Raw genomic sequence first — 24,954 nt, 5'->3', positions numbered from 1 at the left:
GTTGCTACCCTTATTTCCCTAACGTTTTTTTTCACACATTTACATTTGGTTTATACTCCTACGAAAATTTCAGACAATTAAATATTTTTAAAATTGGCCCCAGTTATAGTCAAAATCTTTATAAAATACATATATAAAATAGCCTTTAGTTTGCTATTACTAACATCAGATTTCGTCTTGTTAATTATCTATAGTTTTCGGAAATGTCAGAGAATTTTATGTTGAATGTTATTTAATCAGTAATGGCACGAGTGTGATCAGTCTATATATAATTGAATTGTAACTTGACAAGCTGTACTTTTCTATAGTTATATAATAGGATTGTTCAAATAAAACTACTACATACAGATTAAAATTACCATTCACAGTAGGGTCATTACTACGGCCTCTTTCACCTACTTACTGGTAAAATGTCGAGTACGCAATAGTTCATGAAAGCCAGAATGCAAACAATTGTAATGCCCCAAAATAACAACAAACTGCGGAGTAGGTCTACAGACAGCTACAGTTATTGACGGGGAATATAATTTTGAAAAAAAAGATAATATAGTTATGTTAAGTTCATTGTCATATAAAAGGTCATAATACAAATCGCTTCTCTATCCACATCCACGTGCTACCCTCTATGGCCTAGGTCAAAATACGGAAAATGATTAAGCATTTCCATTGAAGTAACAAAAGTCGAGGTAAAAGGTCCAGAATATATTAATGCAATCATGGCGTGTTACTTTATCTCAAAGTAATTCAACATTTAAAATATCTTAATTTTGTTGGTCATGTATGTGGCATATCAGCCCAACATTCAACATCCACATGTCAACAAGCCAAGATCAAAAATCATCTTGTTTGTTAAATATTATTTAGCCAATGTTTAGTCCATGCGAAAAAAAGAGTTTTTTTTAGGCCGTGAAAAAAAAAAACACTCACTCAGAGAAAAGTACATACAGGTACATTGAGTTCGAGTAAGGGTATAGTGGCATAAAGGCAAAAATAGAGCACGATACATTTTCTATTGGAAAAACATGCACATATACATGCTACACGTAAGTACAAAAGGACAAGGCCAAAGGACATAGAGGTCATGACCGGAAAAGTTTAGAACGAGAACAAAACCGAGAACAGGAAAAGGTGACAAACTAAACAGATCAAGATACTTATTACACTTTAAATGGATCCTGAGTCTTACCTACTAGATTAAGGAAATTTTTAGAACCACCAAACATTTATGATGTAACAGAATAGTTCATTTAATCATTCAATAATAAACCCTGTCTGTACGTTAACGAAAAAGTATGGTTTTTTTTCATAGACAATGTGCTGGAAATTACAGGAGCCAATTAAGGAATGAATGGTTTTGATCGTCCGGTAACTTCAACATGAGGACGTTTTGTACATATGTTATGACTTATAAACTAAAGATCTAAAGTACAGCAAGCTTCCCTAATAAAGATAATGTAATTTTTATGTTTTCGTTTGCACCAGGAACAAATTATTTGAGACATCAATCGCATCCTGAAATTGTCACCATGAGCTTGTTTATATAGTTCTGAATAATGGATAGTTTCTACGTGGGTTTGTTTATAGCGCTCAAGAGTTATCACCCTGTTGTGTTGCTAAAATGAAATGTCATGTATCATCATGTACATATAGTTTAATAAGTAATAATTGCATTTTATTGTGTACCTATTTGCTTGCAATATTAGTATATTGTACAACATTGTAATTGTACACCTGCATCTTTATTTTTTTCCTGACCTGAACTAAAATAATCTATGTGTTTTTTCTGTCACACCAATTAAGTGTTAAGGCGTAATTACACAAACAAACTTTATAATTCGATGTAGCATGCTTTTTTAAAGTCGCTAACAGTGTTAGCAACTTCTTGCACTCGTAATTTCTGTATTTAATATTCGCATATGATTTGCATTAATGCGTAATTATACACCACATAATCCAGCTGATCTTCACCGTGTTCACCGCCACGGCGTCATAGTTTCATACGAGATAAAAAATGAACCTCTTAAATATCATACACGTGTGTTTTACATGTGTTTCTTGCTTGTATGGGAACGGGAAGTTTACATGAAATGATCAGTTAGCTTTGAACATTACCCGGTTTCCGGTTCCGGCACTAAGGCACTGATACTATATAGGTTATATACATTAGCACGCCCCTGTATTTATGAATATTCATTGTCAGCTGCTTAATCTGGTTCATAAACTGGTTTCCTGTCAATATTGTAATCGACCCAAAGATCGCTACAACATACATATACCTTTTTTAAAACATATACACGTCTATGCTTGTTTTTTGCTTGTATTAGAATGGGAAGTTTACATTAAAAGATAAAATGATCGGTTAGCATTGAATTTATGCAACATTACCCAGTTTCCGATTCAAACACAGGATTCAGGCGGGGGCGTGACGGGCGTGCGCCCCACCCCCAAAATTTGCAAAGCATTGGTTATCAAGGGTAGATTTAGGCGGTTTTAGGTTGAAACTTTAATTTCGTGCTAATTTTACCACAAAAGATAAATTGCACTCCCTCTAGAAGAATATTTCAAAAATTGAACCTCAAAAAATTTTAACCATGCACCCACTAATCTAAAATCCTGGATCCGCCCCTGGGCGTTCGTTACAATTGATTATATAATGGTCATATTTATTATCAGGACACCGATATCTATATATAGCCATTCGCGTCTTTGAGGTTATGAAAGAGTACGCCATAATATCAAGGAAACCAAGATTTTAGCGATTTTAGAGCATATCACATTTGTACCATTTCGGATGTTCAAGTATGTCAAAATCAGTGACAGTGAATACTTGACGCTTAGCGACTTTGAAGACTTCAATCTTTGATTTACAATAGGTGACGGGTTTTATTTTTTTTTTTTTGTATTTTAGAGTTACTTTAAATGTTGGCTGTGATGCACTTATTAGTTAATATAAATCAAGTCTGTTTATATTATATAAGTAAGAAAATTTAAAAAAAGGGATGCCGGTGGGTTTTAGGCCAATCTATTTATGACAGAAAATAAGGTATACAATTCACCAATCAGTAGCTACCCAAAGCAATACATTTAACAACTGATCCGCACTCATACACCAAACATGCCATTTTATGTAGTGAAACAACTATTTGCCATAATGAATTGATCACGTGGATAGATATGCGCCACAAATATATTTCGTGAAACACATTTTAATGTAAACCAATATTCATTAGCCTTATAAGATTCAATTTACTCTTAATGAATTATTTAAGTTTTCTTAATGTTAAAGTATTGGGAATTGTAAGTTTACTACTTTACAAGATTGTTATGCAATGACAAGATGTATGTTGTTACTATGTGAACATCACACTAAGTTATGCTTTATCTATTATATCACCTCAATGTGAAATAAAAAAAATCGAATAAAAAACATTGTCAAGATGATCTTTTTAGTTCTACCCACATTTACACAACTCGACACATTACTTATTTATGATGTACAGATACAAGATGTAAGTAAAATAAAGGTATTAACATAATTACAGAATTCATTATATCATAATCATAGTTTTAGAAAAAGATATTCAATAGTACATGGAAAAACCATTGAAAAACCAGGAAAAGAAAAAATATGAAATGGTTGGTTAAACCGTGTTATTTATTATAACCTGGTTTGGAACTATGACGTCATTAAAATTGATTGGTCCAAACAATGAAGACAGAGGAAGATGTTCCTGTTGTCTCTTTAATTCCAGCACTGGATAATATATTAACGAGATCACTACAGCAAATGCAGGATACCGTATAACGGGTTATTTTCGCGGGGTTCAATTTTCGCTTATTTTCGCGGATCGGCAACAACCGCGAAAATAAAAATCGCGAAATTTTATGCCGACTTAACGGTCATTTCTTAATACGAAACTTCGGTACTTTACAGGGAAACTTTGCTTTTAATTTCCGGTATTAACGGTAGATAGATTAATGAGATTAATGAGTAAATTTAAGAAGTGAGAAGAAATAGTTCTCATCCATTATACTTTTGTAAATTATAATCACCGATTTGTTTTCAAACGATCGTTATGTGTAAAGGGTATCAGTAATCGAAAATGAGTATTCTGATTTTTGACAAACCCAAAAACATTGTACCTTCAGAAAATTCTGAATTGGCTGATATAGTAGGACCCAGTGCTTTAAAGAAGGCAAATAACCTAGTCAGTGAAATAATTGGAAGTTCGTCAAATAATGCAAGTAAAAGTTCGGCTAAAACTCCAGCCTCATCAAAACGTGGGACTTATCTGGCTTACACACCTCAAGATCGTGCCGAAATTGGAAAATATTGTTCGCAGAATGGTCCAGCTGCTACCGTCAAGAAAGTTTCCTAAATTGGCAGAAAGTACCGTACGTAGCATGAAAAAATCTTATGAAGCTTCCTTCAGACTCTAATATTTTTGAAACAATGGTAAAAAAAAACGTATACATAGGACTTCACCCGCGAAAATATTTTGTCACACCTCTTCAGACCGCGAAAAAAACACGAAAATATCTTCCAGACGTTTGGCCTTCAAAATCGAAAATAACCCGCTATACGGTAGTTGATGGATTAAACATCGTCGACATATAAAACTAGCTTCACAAATTTTTGTCATTCAAAAGCTACCGATTAAGTTCCGATGCGAACGCATGGAGGAATAAATTGGCAAAAAATGGAAAATTGATTTATGCCCTTTGGAATGCCAAAAAAAATAATACCAACAACTATAATACTAAGAAACAAAGATGTACGTTGTGTCGTTGGTATCCATTTCCTCAATGTACAATGTGTTTCCTTTGTCAAGCTGATTACTAACGAAATAAACCGTAATTTCTTGTTTGCAAAATAAAGACACAAATACAATTTACGCTGATTGTGTCCATGATAATAGAATTGTCAGGGGAAAAGGTACCAATTTTAATAAATAGTTTTTTGTGGAAGACATAGTGTCATACGACTACTTGAAACTGCTTATAAAGCTTTATGAAAGCAATACGTACGAATGCTATCCAACTTGACATAGCAAATAACACAATGATAACAAACATCGCAAGATCGTATAAAGCATACAAAAAGTCATGTGAAATACGAAAAGAAACTAGTAATTTAATATCTTATAATCTCTTCTTTTTAAAGTACATAAAACGGCCAATTTCTAAAATTCCTTCAGTCATGTGACTATTAAAATGCATGTCTTCATATAAATGTTCTTTGTTGTTCCTTTAATCAAATATTAGTTAGCGTATAACACCAATCTGCGCCATGAAAACTGATTTGTGCAACGTGTAATACTTTTCCATTCCTCTTTCGTGTACCCCGGACTTGACTTTTTATCGGCGGGTGTTACTAGAAAAGCAGAGGATGCTTACCCTACCGGTGCACCTGGTCCATGCTCCCAGTTTTTAGTTAAGTCCGAGTTGCTCATTTGCTTTTGTTACTTTGGATGTACGATTTTAGTTAATTTATGTTCTTTGTTGTGTATGTCTGTTTTCCATGACTGGCTGGTCTTTGTCCCTGAATTACATTCCTTTGATTACCGCTATAACCTTTGTTCCATTGATTACTCTTTTTTACCAAATTTCTTAGAAAGAAATGTGCTTGTCTGTAATATACTAGAATTAAATGAACAGAACTCACTTGTTTCTTAAAATTAGAAGACATTTTCAAAGGACTTATTGTGGTATCTTTAGGTTTAATGAGGACAGGCTTTTTATTTTTTTTTTATTTTTTATTTTTTTTTTTTTTGGTATTCTGTAGACTGCATAGTTAGTTGTGATTATTTCACAATGCTTACATCCTTTGTCAATCAAGTTAAGACAATTCAATGATTTCACATTATTTTCCAGTCATCTTGTTAAATAATTGTTAAATAATAATCATTTTTTATAAGTTTGTAATCAAAACTCATAAGAATGTCAAAATGTCAAATAAGATTCTAGACTATTTTTGTTTTTCATTTGCTCAAAGCTCCACAAACATGGTTATTGCATAATTTCAGGGATAGTCTGGAGTTACGGCATCACGCTACATGTAATTTGATTTGACTGACATATTTGGTTCGTACTCAATAATGCTGAGACTTTTTTACTTAATTACAGAAAATGCATGGAAAGAAAACAACCACTTTTATCACTGTTTCTATAAAGTCGTACATCAACCAGAAACATTAAGGAAGAGATTCCACGCGTTAACTAAACCTACTTCTTTCGCTCTTCTGGGGACAAAATTATAAGACGTGTGTTTTAATTTCTTAAACATAGGTTGTTATACGTTTCATTTAGAAAATAACGTCTTGATTTGTTACTTTTTTAAAGTTTGAATGGTTTTTACAGAACAAAGTCACTTAAAATTAAGATAAATGTCTATACCTCGTTAATAACAAATATCAAACTAAATAATGCTTCATTTAAAAAATTGTATTGCACGTATAAGTCTGACGCATCCTGATGCATCAGGCTTATTGACAACATATTTGTCCAGTGTGGTGGACGTGTTTTTCAACAAACGGTCGGCATTCCAATGGGAACAAATTGCGCTCCTTTACTTGCTGACATATTCCTTCACTCTTATGAGGCTGACTTTATAGCTGATCTGATCAGAAAGAAAGAATATCGTTTGGCTAGATCCTTCAATCTCAGTTTCCGCTATATAGATGACGTATTATCTTTAAACAATCCAAATTTCGGTGATTTGATACATCGCATCTACCCGAAAGAACTTGAGATAAAGGATATTACAGACACTGTGAAGTCAGCCTCATATTTTGACCTACACTTAGACACCGATGGTAAAGGTAAACTATTGACCAAACTTTACGACAAACGTGATGACTTTTCATTCAGAATTTTCAACTTTCCTTTCATCTGTGGCAACATCCCTTCGGCACCTGCGTATGGAGTGTTCATATCACAACTCACACGTTATGCCAGAGCTTGCCGAAAATACCCAGACCTTTTTGTATCGCGCTAGAACTCTAACAAATAGGCTTCTGGAAATGTTGCTACAAGATTGAAGTTATCATTACAGAAGTTTTATGGTCGTCATCACGAACTCGTGGAACGTTATGGTGTATCCATCTGCACCATGAAAACTGATTTATTCAACGGGTCATAATTTTCCTTTTCTCGTTTGTCTACCCCGGACTTGACTTTTTATGAGCAACTCGGCGGTTGTTTCTAGAAAAGCAGAAGACGCTTAACCTACCGGTGCACCTGGTCCATGCTCCCAGTTTTTAGTGGAGTCCGAGTTGCTCATTTGCCTTTGATACTTTGTATGTATGATTTTAGTTAATTTATGTTCTTTGTTGTGTATGTCTATTTTCCATGTCTGGTCTTTGTCCCTGGATTACATTCTTTTGATTACCGCTATAACCTTGGTTCCCTTGATTACTCTTTGTATCGTTACCATTTTAACCCTATAACATAACATCAAGGTAATAGTTCCCACTGTTACAAAAATAAATGCTTGCAAATCACTGTACAATTTCACGGAAAAAATACCCACAAAAACGATTAGCTTGAATATAATCATCTGCATGGAAGAAAGTATAGTCCCGACTGAAAAGACAAACAACTGTGTCTCCGTGGTCCCGGATTTAAAATGTGTGCGTTAGATTACATTTATAACATATTTGTCTTTTCTCATTAAGGTGATGGAATGTTTTCCCATGAAAGAGAAATTGGCTAGCAATTAACCGCCAAAAAATATTAAATATCTTCTAGAATTTATCTTATGGACGCTTAAAGGCATATTGATAAATCTTTCCATTACTTTAAGTACATTTACTTAAGAAATAGCAGTAAGACATGAACATTACGAACGTTATCGGAAGGGTTGAATAATGCGGTTTTAAAGAGTATTGATGGAAAAAACTATTTACTATGCCAGAAAAAAGTTTCATAGGTTTTTAAAGGCGACAACAGTGAATGATTTTGTCAGGTGCATATACATTAATTACTAAAGAACAAAAAGTTAGTTGGGTTTATTAAAGCTATAAGGTACACAATGTACTCTAGTCAGTTAGTTAGTTGAGCAAGATATAGTTACGAAAAAAAAAAACGAGAAAAAAATCGTTAAATATGTTTCAAAATTTATAGGGACTTTCCTTCATTAAAGTTCATTTGTTTTTTAATGGAGGATCAAAGACTTTTTCAAGCATTACATCTTATTAACGTTTATGTGTTATTTTTCATGCCATCAAGGGTCTCAATACCATCAACCGCTACGTTCGCGCATAATCAAATGCCGAATAAATTATGGTATAGATATAGTTGAGGGCCGTCTAAAGAGATTATGATTGCATATTTTGATTTCTATTTGATTAATTCTTTTTTTTGTCGTGAATTATTTTAGTAACATGAAATGAGTGCATGTTACATAAAAAGTTTACAATGCTTACAACTTATTTATTTTATTTATTTTGACGAATAACCTGCGTGGGAAAAGGTTGCATATTTTAATTTAATGTCGCGCCAGTCTTCAAACATCTTTCATGAAAACTGATCTGTTCAACGTGTCATAGTTTTCCTCTCATCTTTCGTCTACCCCGGACTTGACTTTTTATGAGCAACTCGGCGGGTGTTTCTTGAAAAGCAGAAGAGGCTTACCATACCGGTGTACCTGGTCCATGCTCCCAGTTTTTAGTGGAGTCCGGGTTGCTCATTTGCTTTTGTTACTTTATGTTATTTGTTGTGTATGTCTGTTTTCAATGCCTATTCTTTGTCCCTATATTGCATTTTTGTATTACCGATATAACCTTGGTTCCCTTGATTACTCTTTCAAATTCAGATACAATTGTAAAATGTTCGTTCCTTTATTTTATATATAGTTATAAAGCAATCACTAAGTTAAATTAAAACAAAAAAAAGAACCTTTTTCACGAAATGGCCGACCAAAATTTGTAATAAAGATGGCACATTTCATACTTATATTTCAGTGTAGTCGAAGATTCTCATTTGTTCTTAAATTCTGTATTATTCTAGTTATTTATGATTTGAATTATTTATGTGTTTTGTTTGTTTTCTTGTCTAGTCTTTTTATCCGGATTATGTTCCTTGTCCTAATCATGGCCTCCTTCTGTAATATTTAATGAATTGTAGGAACATTGTCAAAACTGTGGGTAAAAATTATTCATTTTATACAAATGTATCGAAAACCTACGGCACGGTTTTTTTGATATCAGAAGTTTTCATGTTCTTCTTGTTATACTGTTATATTCATCAACAGCAGAGGAGAAACCTATCAGTTTAATGAATATCTCTTGCCTTTTTTATTAATTTTGTTTTGTTGCTTAATCAAATTTGTTATTATAGAATATGATTTCATTTCGCACAAATGATGCTCATGGTAAACAAATAATGTCTTCATCACTTTAAGGTACTGATTGTATTAATGATATAGTAAGTTGTCAATTGGATTGTTGATCACAGCAATATACCTTTTGTGAAAGTGGATAATTGCTTATTCAACATACGGTATGAAAAAGATAATTTAGGTCAATTTGTAACATTTCTGATGCATTAATTGACCCAGAAGTATATAAAGTAATCATATAAAAATTTGACGATTAATAGCATCAGTTAGAGGATAGGGATAGTGAATTTAACTCAGTATTAACAATGTGAGTCCTCGACCAACTTGATTTCAGCTCAATTCTTAAAACTTTAAACAAAATACAAATTAAAATAGTTACATAACAAACAATGTCGGGGAAGTAGTTTCTTGAACAAAACATATTTGATCAGGTTTACACATTGGACAGATGAAGCAAAATAATGCACTCATACCTTTATTTCAAAGACAATTGGTAATTTCATTTATTATACACATGAAAATGGTATTACCAATAACATTATGCTAAATACTACAGCCAAACAATATAAATGTATTCATGAACATAATTGTACACCTTATTTCATTTATTGACAGAATACTCTTAAACTGGTTGTTCATGGTCTTAAAACTGATCATACCATCTGCACAAGAAATAAAACTATTGGCATACCTATCTGGCTAATACGTATGGTCATAAAATGGAAATTGACCGGTCATATGTACGGGGCAAACACTATCAAAGATAACACTTACATCAACCATTACAGAATAGCTAACCTTCAACAACATACCCAAAACTTATAAATGATATCACTCACCTCCTTTCTACTAATTGGTGGAAGTTTCGGTTTTGTTGCAAACTGGTTCTCAGCTGGTGGCGGTCTGTCATCTCCATCCTAAAAAAATATTGATTGAGAGCTGAAGTTATTTTTTGTAAACTTTGCTTCGTTAAAACGTTATCAAAATAAAGGTGAACGTTCCAAGGCTCATATCAATGTTACAACAAATAGTTATTCATAGGTCAATGAACGATCCGCAATCAGAGTATAAAACATCATCTATATCACTGCACAAACAGTGTGTTTCTAAAATACTTTTTAAAATCTCTTAAGTTCCTCATTATATAGTTATACTAAGGATGAAGTGGTGCATTGATTCATTGTTGCATCATTATGTTTTGAGAGAGAGAGAGAGAGAGAGAGAGAGAGAGAGAGAGAGAGAGAGAGAGAGAGAGAGAGAGAGAGAGAGAGAGAGAGAGAGAGAGAGAGAGAGAGAGGTGACTACAGTGTACACATAATAAACAAGTGTTTTATAAAATGTAGGCCAATTAAAAAAACCCTGAAAACCCTTTGGATCTTCAAATGTATTTTATGCATGAATAAACAATAATCTTTTATAAAATGGCCTGTCAGCATCGTTGTTAGAATAGCATTCAGTTCAAGATTTGCTACACTACTTTATTCGTTTTTGTACAAGAAACTATATTGAAGCCTTTTGAACATCGACTCATCAGTCGGTACATGACACAACTTTGATCTAAACTTTCTTTAAATTAGATTTCATCAGATTCAACGAACAACATCAATATAAACCCAAAGCAAAAGCTGTAATCTTAAGAAATTATCTCTAAATTGATTTGATAAGAAGTCTGGAAAATCCTGTTCCGATTTTTAAATCATATTTACGTCTAATGATATTCCGCAAACGACAATTGTCCTTCAATAGTTTGATGAGAATTGAAATTTTCTTAAAAGATTAGAACATAAAAAATGTTCAAATATGGGTTTTTAAATATAATTACAGTACTGAGACTCTGATGAACGATTTACGGGAAAATCTCGTATATTGTTCAGACTGATAATAATCTTCGTGCACTTGCATAGAAAGCTGTAATTCATTTTATGTAAAAATCCTTGTCCTTGACCGTACGAAATGCGTTTCCAAGAGACTAAACTCATTTAATGTCAGATAGGTATTTGACGTCAAGAACATAAAAAATACAAAGCAACTGAAAAATAATAACACACAGATTTAACATTAAATACTTCAAAAACTAAAAGCAAGATGAAATTAGTATAAGGGGTTTATGTTTTTCAAAGAAGACAAATGTTTATAATCACCAGCGTAAACCTAATAACATTCGTTTTGATTTACGGTCATATAATTCAGCACTCCATTGAAATCATACGTAGGATATAATATGACAGAATACCTGATCTAGCACCATCTATTGTGTCTTATTTTGTTTACTCAACATAGAGAGGAATGGGACATAAAACATTGCACAAAAAAGATAGTTAATTGGTTCGTTGTGGTGTGTTTCTTGTATATACTGAAATTGTTATGAAAAGCAAAACGCCTTTCAGATGCATTGACATTTACTTATATTCAACAAGATTAAAGATACAACTGATACAAGTTTGTAATTTTTACATTTTTTTTTATATAAAACACGCATAGTTGACTTAAGCGTATGTATATATAGCCATATAACTCTAGTGCTGTACGTATATCTGTTAATTTTTATTCACGCTTACTCTAGCGGTACACCTGGTCCATGCTCCAAGTTTTTTTTACGCGGCCGTGTAAAACCTTAAAAGCATACATCAAAAGTTTGAATTGACATCTGTATTGAACAGGATACCAGTGTAATTTCTTTAGAACCTGTGTGATGTGTTCATGTCTTTTAGTCCTCGTGATCAAACGTGCAGCTGAGTTTTGGACACGTTGAAGTTTGAAATATTTACATTGTTTATGCCATATAGCAATGAATTTCCATAGTCAAGCTGGGATGTTATAGGCGAGATGACTAGCGTTTTACAAGCATCTTCCGAAATAAAAGGTCTAATACATCCAAAGTTTTGAATTTGGTAGTAACAATATTTTGAATATTTTGTTTATCCATAGCCAAAATTCGGTCGAAAAATACACCAAGGTTTTTAACGAAATTTGCATCGCTGACTAAACATCCATCGAAAGTTAAACTGCAATCTGAGAATTCTCTGAGTCGGTTCTAAGGCGCGAAAAACTATAAGTTCTGTTTTCATTCCTGTTGCGTTTTAACATGTTGCTACTTTGTATGTATGATTTTAGTTACTTTATGTTATTTGTTGTGTATGTCTTTTTTCAATGTCTGGTCTTTGTCCGTGGATTACATTCGTATTATTACCGCTATAATCTTGGGTTCCTTGATTACTCTCCGACAATATTATTTCATTCATTTAAAACATGACATTTTATCTTCGTTTTTAGATTAAATTTACAGACCCATTTTTTACTGTAACGTTAATTTTCACAGGATGATTGCATTTTTTTATCCCCAGACTATACGATTCACATCAATACATAACTATATTTGTCGATGATAATTATAAAAATAATTTATACTAAGGTTTAAGACGTATTAGGATTTCTTCCAATATTTATTTGTTTGCGCATATGTTTTTTTTTGTCTTATTTGACTTTACCCTGATTTACTTAAGTATAATTTTTTTCCGCCACAATTTATAGTTGCTTTAGGTTGATTTGACAATAAATGCTTTCTTTTCAGCCTAAACATTATAATAATGCACAATTACCACGGCATGTAAGATTAATTGGTTTCTCCAGTTCCGTTTTCCCCCGTAATCTGTATTGTAATAGAAAGGCTTAGCTGTTGAATTTTGTTTCTCATATTTCGTTTTTCGCCTACTCGTCTATTTAATTGTGCGTAATCGGACGCCCTTATGAATAATTTACCTTAAGGTAATATATACTTGGTGATGATATCTAATTTCCGATCTACTGATACGTAATAGGGACATATACAATAATTGCAGGGATAAAATGTAGATGCTCAACTGGCTTCATCACGCAAACATATCGAAAATGTTAGCACAACATATATAAAGTATTCTTTCATTATAGAAATGAAATGATCCTTTCGAGACATGATGAACTAAATAAGTTATTTCAGATAAATAGTCCAAGAAGCCAAGAAAAGGTGTCTTACCGGGGCATGGCATATTTATCGTACTGTATTCGTAATGTACGTGAAAGATAGACATATCAAATTAGAACAAAATTCCTTTTAAGTAAAATTGTATTTGTATTTATCCACCTTTACTACAATTGTAATGATAATACTGATTCTAAAACGAATTATAATTTATTGCTGATACAGCAATAGTAGACATTCTTTTCCAGTTAATCATTACATTTCTTGTCAGTCCACGATTTTCTAATAATACGTACTGGTAGACAACACAAGCGGTCTACGTTGACTTTACCACTGCATCAAATTATATTATACTATAGATCTTATTAATATCAAACTACTTATGCTTAAAAGAACGTTAGGTTGCTATTGGATTTTATGACAATATCTACTGAGAACAAAATATGGAATGATTTAAAATATAAACTATTCATACAGACATCTGAACAATTTGTAAACAATTAAAGCATTGGGTACCTGCAACGGGAATTCATTTTTGTTGTCATTATTTATTTATCAGAAAACTATTCTGACAAATTAAATATCGTCTATTTAAAAGGTATTGTCTATTTTAGTTTGAATTAAGGAACCATTTTACTGACATAATAAAAGTCAAATCTACTGCATAAATTGAACTTTCATTGAAAGTTGAAATTTCAAAGCAAAAACATTATTGCCAACAAAAATCCCCTTTGAAATGTGATTAGATACAATGTACGTGTTATTCATCTTTTTCTAGTGATCAAATATAAATATTAAACTTGAATCATTAAAGTCATTGCATCATTTACATAAAAAATAAATAGAAAACATTAAGTAGAAACTTTAGTTTTTCATCCTAATTTACTATACATTTACATCGTTTCCAATCACTTTCTTCAGCATTTATGAAGTCTCGTGTAAAAGTTCCCAGACGTACAGTTGTCAGCACAACATTTTGTCAGAACTATCTGTGCTTATCTGCTCCAAGATTCGGATATTACATTTCAAATACATACGTCATTTTGGAGCCAGACACAGATGCACTAAAATTTTGTAAAGTTAAACTTCGAACAAGGTATTTTTTTAAATCTTAAATACAATAAAAAAAAATTCAAAACCTGACATAATAAACCAATTTACATATAAGTCAAAAACTGTGCGTACTTCTTCTATGTTTGTAATGCATTTGCACTAAAGAACATGAAACAAACACCTTTTGTGAGTTCAGACCAACATATAATGCTTTAACACAATACTTAATGTTTTTCTATGTTAAATCAATATACTCTAACATCTTACAGTAGATCCATTGCACCGTGTTATTGTTGTCTCTATCTTGATTGTCTTTATCTTGATTCCCTGGATTTGTTTTTGTCCTTTGAAATGTGTAAACATTTGAATGTATATAATGAAATTGGCTTGAGATTTACATACAACCTTTTTTATAATATAAAATGCTAGGGTCGTTCCTATGTTGAAGTATATTACGATAATTATATCTGTGATTTGCAATATATTTGTTCCAGAAAAAAACACAAATTTATGTCGATATTCAATCTGAGAAACATTACCGTGAAATGATCGAAATCATCAAGAATTAACGTAAACCTATTACATCAGTGTTTGGTACTCAAATGGAACTTTTTTCCTGACTAAAAACAATGGTTGTACAAACTAATTGATCTATTGACTAGTTATGTTACGAAAACAACTCTTGTTCTGACTCATTATATGCTGGTTTTATTCGTTATGAACTAGGAAGGCTTAGTTGACTCCGATTTTTTGTAGTTTGTAACATTATTACTAAAATCATAAAAAGGCTAAGAACAAATGCACATCATTGATAAAATGAAGTCTAAACAATCTTCAAAGGTATACTTGAATATGTTCCAATTTAATACGAATTGCGACTACTAAATGTTCGATTAAGTTATTGTATTTGATTTTCACAAAACTCCATTCTATATATTTCGTTCATATAACCTTTCTGATCAGTCGATCAGATTTCAGGTGCCATAGTTGAAAAAGCACTATTCAGAAGTAAAAACTCGAGGATTTTGAGAAAAGTTAACTGAACAGAAAGTAGAACGTGTACTCATATCAAACATACATTTAGAAAAATCAGTGAGTCATATTTTAGTTTGATTGTAATATGTTCGTTTGATCTGCTCATATTAACATTTAAAACTAATAAACGAGAGGGGAAAAAAGCTCTAGGTTCTAAACACCCAATGTAATGGGTAAATCTTTTTAAAACTTGTTGTCTGGTCATTTTTTTTTCTCATAGCAACAGATTGTAAATTGACAAAAAATAAGGAGCAAGCGTTCCGTTGATGTAATGCTATTTCATACCATGCACTTCTTTCTTTTTTTTAGCGAGTTCATTGTTTTTCTTTTTCATTTATTATCATATTCGAAGTAATGACTTATGATTTAGATAACGTGTTCTTGTTTTTAAGCTGTTAAGTATGCAAAATAACACTGAATTCACGAATTGATTTAACATGATCGCTTAGATAGTGGCAGGAATATGGACCAAATGCGCTGTCGTTTTGCTTTTTCCTTATCAGGGCAAAAGCTCTTATTTTGCCAACAAATCATATTTTTATAACCTTGTCTCAAATATCATTTCTACAAGGCTTTATATGAAAAAAGTATTGTACATTCTAAAACATAATTCCTATAGTATCATAAACACAACTGATAGCTTAATATCAGAGTGGAAAAACAAATTGTTATACATAATGTAAATAGTTTCGTACCTTTTCATCAAAACTTAAATATTTGAAAAAGTTTTGACTGCACTTCCTGAATTTCAACAATCCTTTTTTATTTTTAAAACAATTACTATGTTTGCAAGTGCTTATTTTATTCATTGTGTCAGGAAATAACATCTCGGCTGTTCCATGAATAGTGTTTTACGTAATTTAAAGAAATGGAACGACTTTACCTACAAAGAAGTTGTTCTAGTCTACAATAACTTAGGAAGACATCGAACTAATACAGAGGGCCTCTCTAGCCAACGTCAGCCTACTAAAGATTAAACATACCCCCTATTATAAATTGGCATGATCTTAGTTAAAAAATTACTTAATATTACAAATAGAAAGTAACAAAAACAAAAAACAAAAAAACAACAACAACCACAACAACAACAACAACAACAACAACTCTAAAACACCGACAGGAAGTGATATTTTAAATTAAATTACAGAATGCATCTCCATGATAAAGAAGAAATAACACTGATGTCATGGAAACGTTAACTAAATTACGCAAATTAACTGCATTGATAGTTTAGGCTTGTAAAATCAAAAATCATGTTATAATGCATCCGGAACTACGCAAATGACATTTATTGAAACAGAAAGGCTAATTACAATAAGATCATCGTATAAAAGATACGGAATTAGAAAGCTTAAGATTTCATCACTTTCTCATAATGTGCACCATGTTATAATCGAAATATTTTTTCCCAAATGCACTTTAAAACGAAGAACCTTTTCTAAACGAATTTAGAGAAGATTTAAACTAATAAAATAGTTCGTAGAAAATAATAATATGGTGTTGCTGTCGATCACTATATTGTAAATGGTGATCTCTGCTACATTACAAACTTTAAAACAGAACTCTAGTTTTTTCGTATTTTTGTAACCGATTGATAAACTATCAAATGTTATGCATTGAAATGAATAACAGCTTCGCGAAACGCAGCATGACACGATTTTGAACTCTGTTATTTTGAGGCAAGTCTGGGCACAGTATTAGTTTTCGACACACTTATTCAAAGTGACTTAAAGTTCATTATGGACAACAACGGCTTTGGACACAACATAGCACACATATCGAAATTCAATGAAAGGTGAAAAAATCTGATTGAAGGGTGCTAGTCAAAGAAGGACCTTTGCCTTGGATCCCTTTTCCTAAAACACCGAAAAGATGTAATTTGATAGAAAACCCAGGCAAAGATTTTCACGAGAAATCTATATAAAAAATTTCCAAACTTGGACCAAAAAATAAAGCTTTATTTATCAGGTTTGACCAAGTTCGGTCAATTATAACTAAAAACCCTTAAAGATATCTGAAATATAATTGAAAAATCAAAGTCAAAGACTTTCATAAGAAATCCAATAAAAAACAAAAATCAGACCAAAAATTAAAAAAAAAATGGGTATGGCCCCTTCGACCCTTTGTTACTCAAAAACTTTGATATATCTGAAATTTGATCGTAGTACAAAGGCATGGTTTTTCACGAGGAATCCAATAAAACAAGGGTCTTCAAAATCAGACCAAAAAAATAATAATTTGTTTGGCTTGCGCCCCATTGGCCCATTATAAAACAAACTTTGGAAATATCCAAAATCTGGTCGAAATACGCAGGCATAGATTTCTTTACGAATCTAATAAAGATACCAATAAAAATTAAATTTTCAAAATCGAACCAAAAAAAGTGTTTGTAATACCTTCAAGAAAACTTTGCTGTCAAATGTGCCCAACTTATAAATATATGAACATTCCCAAGTCAAGTAAGGTGATAAATTGCCACCCTACCCAGGAAAAAAACACCTCAACATGGTGTACAATAGACATGTTGGGTAATATTGTTTTAATTATCCATGTATCCAACATGGTTGATGAGTGGGGACACCCAACTCATGGACTATTTCACGGTTATCATGCGGAGGTGTATTAGCTATCAATACATTTCACTTCATTCCAATAAAGTGAAGGAACATCAAAATTTATATTCCTATTAAATAAAACATAATAAACGGACGTCGGTGACTTTTTGTCGAAAAATATAAGTTCTTATAGTAGATATAAAAATACAAAACATGTATTACCACGTGCATGTCACCTACACAATGATTTAGTGTATATGTTGTAAAATGTAGGACCACGTGTGAACACTGCGACTTTAGAAATGTATTTAATTCTGTCTCTTGGTGTGTGTTCAGCGAATGAAAGTGACGAGTATGGCGGAGGTCTAAGGTTACCTTACATCACAAAAAGGAAATCAGCTCAACGTATCACAAACATCGTTGTTACTCTATAAAAGACGATACATCTACATACAAATATGTAGTTCCTGGTAGAGATTCCTCATACTTTGTAAATAATAATTCCAAATCATCTTCCAAATATACCGACGAAAATGCTAGAATTTGTGATCGAGAACATATGTCCAGTGTAGCGAACGCGTTTTTCAACGAACAGTCGGCATTCCAAGGGATTCAGCAATTCTCCTTGCTGAACTATTCTTTCACTCTCATCAGGCTGATTTTGTAGCTAATCTGATCCAAAAGAAGGAATATCATTGAGCTAGATCTTATTTTCCGCTTTTACGATGATGTATAATCGTAAAACAATCCTAGTTTTGGGGATTTGATATAGCGCATCTATCCCAAAGAACTTGAGATAAAGGATACTACAGACACTGTGAAGTCAGCCCCATATCTTGATCTACACTTGATCGATGGTAAAGGAAAAATTATTGACTAAATTAACGAAAAACGGGATTACTTTTCATTCCGCATTTGCAATATTCCTTGAATCTGTGGCAACATTCGTTCACCACCTGCGTATGCAGTTTTCAAATCGTTTAACTTCTTACAACAAGGCTTCTGGAACAGGGTTATGTTGCTACAAGATTTACGTCATCACTACAGACGTTTTATGGTCTTCATCATGAATTCGTGGATCGTTATCCATCTGCACCATGAAAACTGATTTGCTTTACGTGTTGTAGCCCTTTGCTCTTTCGTCAACCCTGGACTTGACTTCTGATCATATCGGCGGGTGTTTCAAGAAAAACAGAGGACGTTTACCCTACCGGTGCACCTGGTCCATGCTCCCAGGTTTTAGTGGATTCCTAGTAGCTCGTTGACTTTTGTTACTTTTAATGTATTATTATGGTTATTTCATGTTCCTTGTTGTGTGTGTGTCTGTTTTCCTTGTATGGTTTTGTCACCGAATAACATTCTTTTAATTTTCCCTAGTGTAGTTCATTAATCATGTTTACGCAGATCCACTTTGCTTGCTCTTAATCGTGGTTTTGATATCCAGGCCTCAAGTTTGCACTGTATACGAACTTTTTTACGAATATACTCTTAAAAAACTTAATTTCTACAGAGTAGAATGACATTACATTGGGTTTTTATTTGTCAGTTTTTCCCTCCCTTTTCCAGGCCGCAAACCGTCTTACTTATCCTAAATCACTTATTTAGATCTTCATAATTGTCATTCGAAACATTTACGTTATAGGTATTCAAGTTGGATACATTTTGAAAAAAAGACAAAATCTGTTGGACATCTTGATATTTTGTATTTTGGTTGCATTGTTTTTCGTAGCATATGAAAAAAAAATCGTATGGACAAGATGTGTACTTATATCTGTTCTGTCAAATGTTACTAATGACTAGAAGAGAACACATCTTTCTCTGAAATTATATTATTCAATGCTTTCAACAGCATTTAAACTTTATTTCTTTATGCTTTATGATTTTTTTCTATTTCTGGAAATGCATTTTTTATAATTTTCTTAACACTGACGAGCGTTTAAATGAAATAAAAATCACCATTTTTCAGTATAATTGCTTTCTTCTAAGTCCAATACATAATAATAATCATTTACTTATTCTTTCTAGAATAAAAATCATTTAATATAAAGGGAAGTTCACATGATACATACCCAAATTTCCAACTCATTAAAACAATACGTTTATATATAAGTTTAACAAATTTAACATTTGTCGTTTCCTCGTTTCAGGTATAAGAAAAATAAGTTGTTTTCTTTTTTTTTTTGTTACATGCATTATACCTTTTGTCGTTTTATTATCAAACGACAATTTGTATTCTACTCAAAACGTCGGAAGTATTCTGATATTCTCTATAACAATGTGTTATCAGATTGACACTTTGACACTTCTTGTTGTTTGTAAATTATATTAAAAATACCAAAAAGCAACAAGGATACCACGATAGTATCAATGATATAGTCTTTGACATGGTGGACGAACTGTACTACACTGAAATAATTAAGGTCATTAACGCTCGATTTGTTTCTATGATCCAAGGGGAAATTGTTCACGTATAGAACTAAATCAAACGTTTCGGTATCAAATTAAATTATATCAGATTTTGCAAATAATCATGAACATTTATTTGTTATTTCCTTTCAAATATATTGACGAAATATGAAACCTTAAACTAATAAATGATAAGGTTATACAGTTAGTGCATGATTTAACTTGATCAACAGTTGGGTTAAACGTTTTCTAGAGCTTAAAACATAATAGATGAACAAAAACCAAACTTGTGTTTCATTATTATCATTTATGTTGTCTTTTTAATTCAAGTTGACTATAAATCACTGAGAATACATATTGATTTGGTTTTCTGACGTCATAGTGATTACAAATGTTTTATAGGTTATAATTTGACGAAAGATTACTGAATGAGTTAAAACCCATATATGTTTCCCTTTCAATAGATTATCTGCCAAAAGGAGATGTAAAAAAGTAATGCTACGTAGGGTTTGACACTAAGATAGAATAAATAATAAGATCAATTTATATTAAGATAGAAAGTTCAATTACTGCCTTATTACGGCCTTATGTCATATGCTTCTAAGGTATCTTCCGTAATATAATCTTAACATCGAGAGTTTTGTCAAGTAAGCAGATTGTCCGCAATGGTGTGTGCCCGTTTATTTTCAATCATTACTATTGAAAGGAAGAAAAAGCATTTATTCGATTTTTATAACATTCAGCAGATCTTATTTACATTAATCCAAAATAGAAATGTCTTTCAAGGGTTTACACCAAAATGAAGACCATATCAGGAGAGTATAAACTGGTGCCACAGAAGATAATGACATATTAATGTTTTACTATACAATAAAGTACATAAAGGATGTAATTCTTAATGCTTAAACTGTTTTCCAGTAATACCAAAATTGACATGCAACATCGTGTTCAATGATTAAAAAATAAGCACAAAGTAAGTTCATATATTTGTTAAAAAAAAGTTTTGAAAAATATACAATTTTATCTTAAACGTGTAAAGAATGTCATCGATAGGTATATATAACAACTCTTCATGACTGTAAATGTTTCACACCGAGTATAATAGTTCAACAAAGGCAGTTCTGTACGTGTACCTGAACATAATACTTGTTGGAGTTCCTTACATTCAGTTGTATATGGCTGCTTGATTAATATGTTTTATTCATATTATGAAAGCAAAGAAGGTGGGTACCCCAATAAAACACAAGATACGATGAAGGTTTGTAATGCATACTTCTTCCTTATGTTGCATTTCTATCGTCAAACACATCATATAAGGCATTTATTTTATGTAAAAAAAGAACTTATGATATTTCAAGACCATAAACTGAACTCATGCAAAATTCATACTATATTCTTTGTCATTGGATGTCTTGTCAAAGAATAAAAAATTTTTAGATTAGTAATACGAGACAAATCCGACACAATGGTGATAAATTCAAATAAAATCGCATTTGATTGTTGAAAAATAAAAGATATGAATGACTATGAAATACAACATGTAAGCACAAAATTATAACAAATATCTTAAGTACCAAAGCAAAACACGGTAAACGATAAATAAGGTGGCTAAATGAAACTGTATATCTCAAATGTGTTCCGTCTTTTAATAAAGGATGAAAACTTCTTATTTCTTTCAATGTGATTAGTGACACCGTTTAGCAAATATTTTCATGTAATTATTTGACCAGATATTACACGATGTATGTTTACTTTAAAATTGCTGTGCATATCAGTCGATATTTCCTACATTGAGTACAGCCTTGTTTTCATAATGTAGAATATACTGCTCCATAATTGATAATTTAATGTACTTATAAAAATGAAACATAATATTTAAAATGTACAAATAAATTTACAAAGAAAAAGAAATATTATTTAATAAAAAATGCATTGAATATTCATTTAATTGTAGATTTTTTTAATTTGGAGTAATAAATCAACTAGTTTATGTGGCTACCAGTGAAGATTCTTGTACATTGTAATCACTTAGCAAATGCTTCATTTCCGAGCTATATTACAATTTCATGGCGTTTCTTTTCAGACGAAGGGTGTTTATTTTCTAGGGCTATATGTAAGACTAATCAAGGGAACCAAAATTCTAGCGGAAATAAAAACAATGTAATCCAGGGACAAAGATCAGACCTGGAAAACACACACACACATAACAAAGAACATAAATTAACCAAAATAATACATACAAAGTAAAAAAGGGAATTTCCAGAAGATCCTTCGAATTTTACAGGATCCACATTGAATTAATACCACTACGGGAGTTAAAGGTGTTGTGGTAACACTGGAGACCCTCTTTGGGTAGCTGTGAGTATAGAAGTTTAAAGTTTTGAAAGAGCTTTTGCGGTACATTTTGCAGATCCAGCTATGTGGCGTTGTTTGTATGTATTCTTGAGTAGTTAAGGAATCCAGTTTATCTGTATTATGTAAACATTTTCTTTTACATAATCATTATTGTTTTGTTTCCTTGTCTTTTTATTTATTTATCTTTTTTTTGCATGTATCAATTTGTAGCCAGGAATGGTTGTTATTGGTTAAAATAAACTTTCAACATATATTACTGATAGGACATAGTTTCCTAACGTTTAGGTTAGTTTAATGATTATACCCCAAGAACATCAATTCATTGTCAACAAATACATTCAGCTGAAAATAGCATGAATAATAATTATTTGTCCGGAAGGTTCGGTTTTAAATTGAAATGAATGTAAAAAAAACGAATATGACCAAACAGTTTCTGCAGGGAACAATGTATAATATATGTAAATTATTTTAATATTGAAAATGAAGTAATTCCCTGAGTTAGTACACGTACCGGGTTTGCTAAATTAAGTTATTAAAGAAATGCTATGAACTATAAAATAAAATGTAAAATTTACCCAAAAGAGGATTCACTTCATTCGAAGGGTTTGAACAACCCATTTCATTTTGGGGGAATTGATTCTAATAACAGAACTTCGTATCTTAGTAAAAATAGTTCAATAATACAATGTAAATCTCCAAATTAGTAAATTTTGAAAAATTTCAATTAAATCTTTGATTATCTTTCTTGAATTTTGTTTTTGTTTTGGTAATACGTCTGATATATGACAGCTGAAAATTAAGGCTTTTATTCAGATTTTTCAAATACAAATGTTTATTCGATTGTTTTAAAGCTTCGTTTGGAATAATTTGTTAAGCAAAGTCACCCTTAAAGCTGTCTCCATCAAATTATATCTTACCTCCGAATGAGCTCTCAGTCGTTTGTTTTGTTGTCTCCACGACAATGCAGTGAAACTCTCAAAGAAATTTCCGTCAGATTCGTGTACTCTAGAATAGAAAGAATTCCCTTTTTTAGCCTTTGCCATCCCAAAGGTCTTACTTAGAAGTAACATTTCCTAGTTGTGTAATTGTTTTCGAGCGCTTATAATTCAGCGTCATTCATTCATTAATATTACATGTTTTATCGTCCAAATTTTCTAAAATTTTACGGCAACGTTATTCTTATAAACTGATCTCCTGTCAACAGAGGATTGTTTAATGCAACACAGACACCGTCATGGAAAGTCCGATTAAGATAGAAATATCACCAGTTTGCCGTTTCCACAGGTAAATTGGAATTGGTTACTGATTAAAAAAGATGTCAACAATATATACTATCCAACACTAGTTTTCTTATCAAAGGCTATATGTTATTTGTAAATTATCTCTTTTGGTAGCTAATGGACAGAAGGAAATTTGTAACCAAGAATATATAAATACTGGTATAGTTTACATCTTTATCATCAATATTCATAAAACTCTTCTCGCTTGAATCAATGCTAGTAATTTGAAATGTTCTATACCTCGCTATTCTGCTGTGTCACGAGTTATTTTGTATTTATATTTAATGACCGACTAATCGATCAGTCGAATGATTGGCTTGCATGCAATAACTAAAAGATTTCATCTTTAAAATGACATAAACGTTGCTATCCGAACATTATTCCTTAACATCATAAACCCAAAACAATACTGGCATCGATCCGGAAACCCAACATTTTAAATACTGTGCAAGATCCTTCCAAGTTATCAATATCTAATTTATAGTGGTTTCTTTTGAACCTAAGGTATAATCAATTTTAATTCTCTGTAGAATACTATAAAACTTACAGGAACCTGCTGTATCTATATACAAGAGATGTACCAATTTATGAATTACAAGCAGCAATTTTCTTTCATTGTCAAGTATAATTTTTACGTTATTCAAAACTTAATGTTAACCATAATACTATTCGAAATATTTGTTTTTGTGATAATAAACTTCATTAGTCATTTCATCGTTCAGTGATGATTCTGTTGTGTTGATATTGACTCACTATAGAAACATCTGCCACAATCATGCAATGCTGCTTTAAACGTAAACAAATATAACAGTAACAGCGTCCTCTGTTGGGATGCATTTGCTTATTCAAATTCGTCTGAATATAGTTGAAATATTGCTGCTCGGACGTTAAACCCCAAAAAACAAATTTATTCAAACACAGAGTTCACAAGTTCAGTTTTTTTAATAAAATCCCGTTTATAAATACGGAACC

The 24,954-nt window shown here is 31.8% G+C and overlaps 1 protein-coding gene across 5 annotated transcripts in view; it reads right to left on the bottom strand.

The window, feature by feature from the left end:
• LOC148618760 (BAI1-associated protein 3-like) overlaps positions 1 to 24,954 on the bottom strand; it is an 87,769-nt gene that overhangs the window by 24,436 nt on the left and 38,379 nt on the right. For 4 of the 5 annotated variants that reach the window (XM_088577946.1, XM_088577947.1, XM_088577944.1 and 1 more), the window contains 2 exons: positions 23,620 to 23,707; positions 10,180 to 10,257 (listed from right to left, as the gene is read on the bottom strand). In XM_088577946.1, the coding sequence (XP_088434072.1) occupies positions 10,180 to 10,257; positions 23,620 to 23,707 (166 nt within the window). Of the gene's footprint in view, positions 1 to 10,179; positions 10,258 to 23,619; positions 23,708 to 24,152; positions 24,179 to 24,954 lie in introns of those variants that run through there. The other variant, XM_088577948.1, reaches the window with a different exon arrangement.

Source organism: Perna viridis, chromosome 4, assembly GCF_037379345.1.
Source record: "Perna viridis isolate PV_CMFRI_1.1 ecotype Kerala chromosome 4, ASM3737934v1, whole genome shotgun sequence".
Lineage (NCBI taxonomy): Eukaryota > Metazoa > Mollusca > Bivalvia > Mytilida > Mytilidae > Perna > Perna viridis.
The sequence above is the reverse complement of the archived record's forward strand: the minus strand, read 5'-3'. Positions and strand labels throughout refer to the sequence as shown.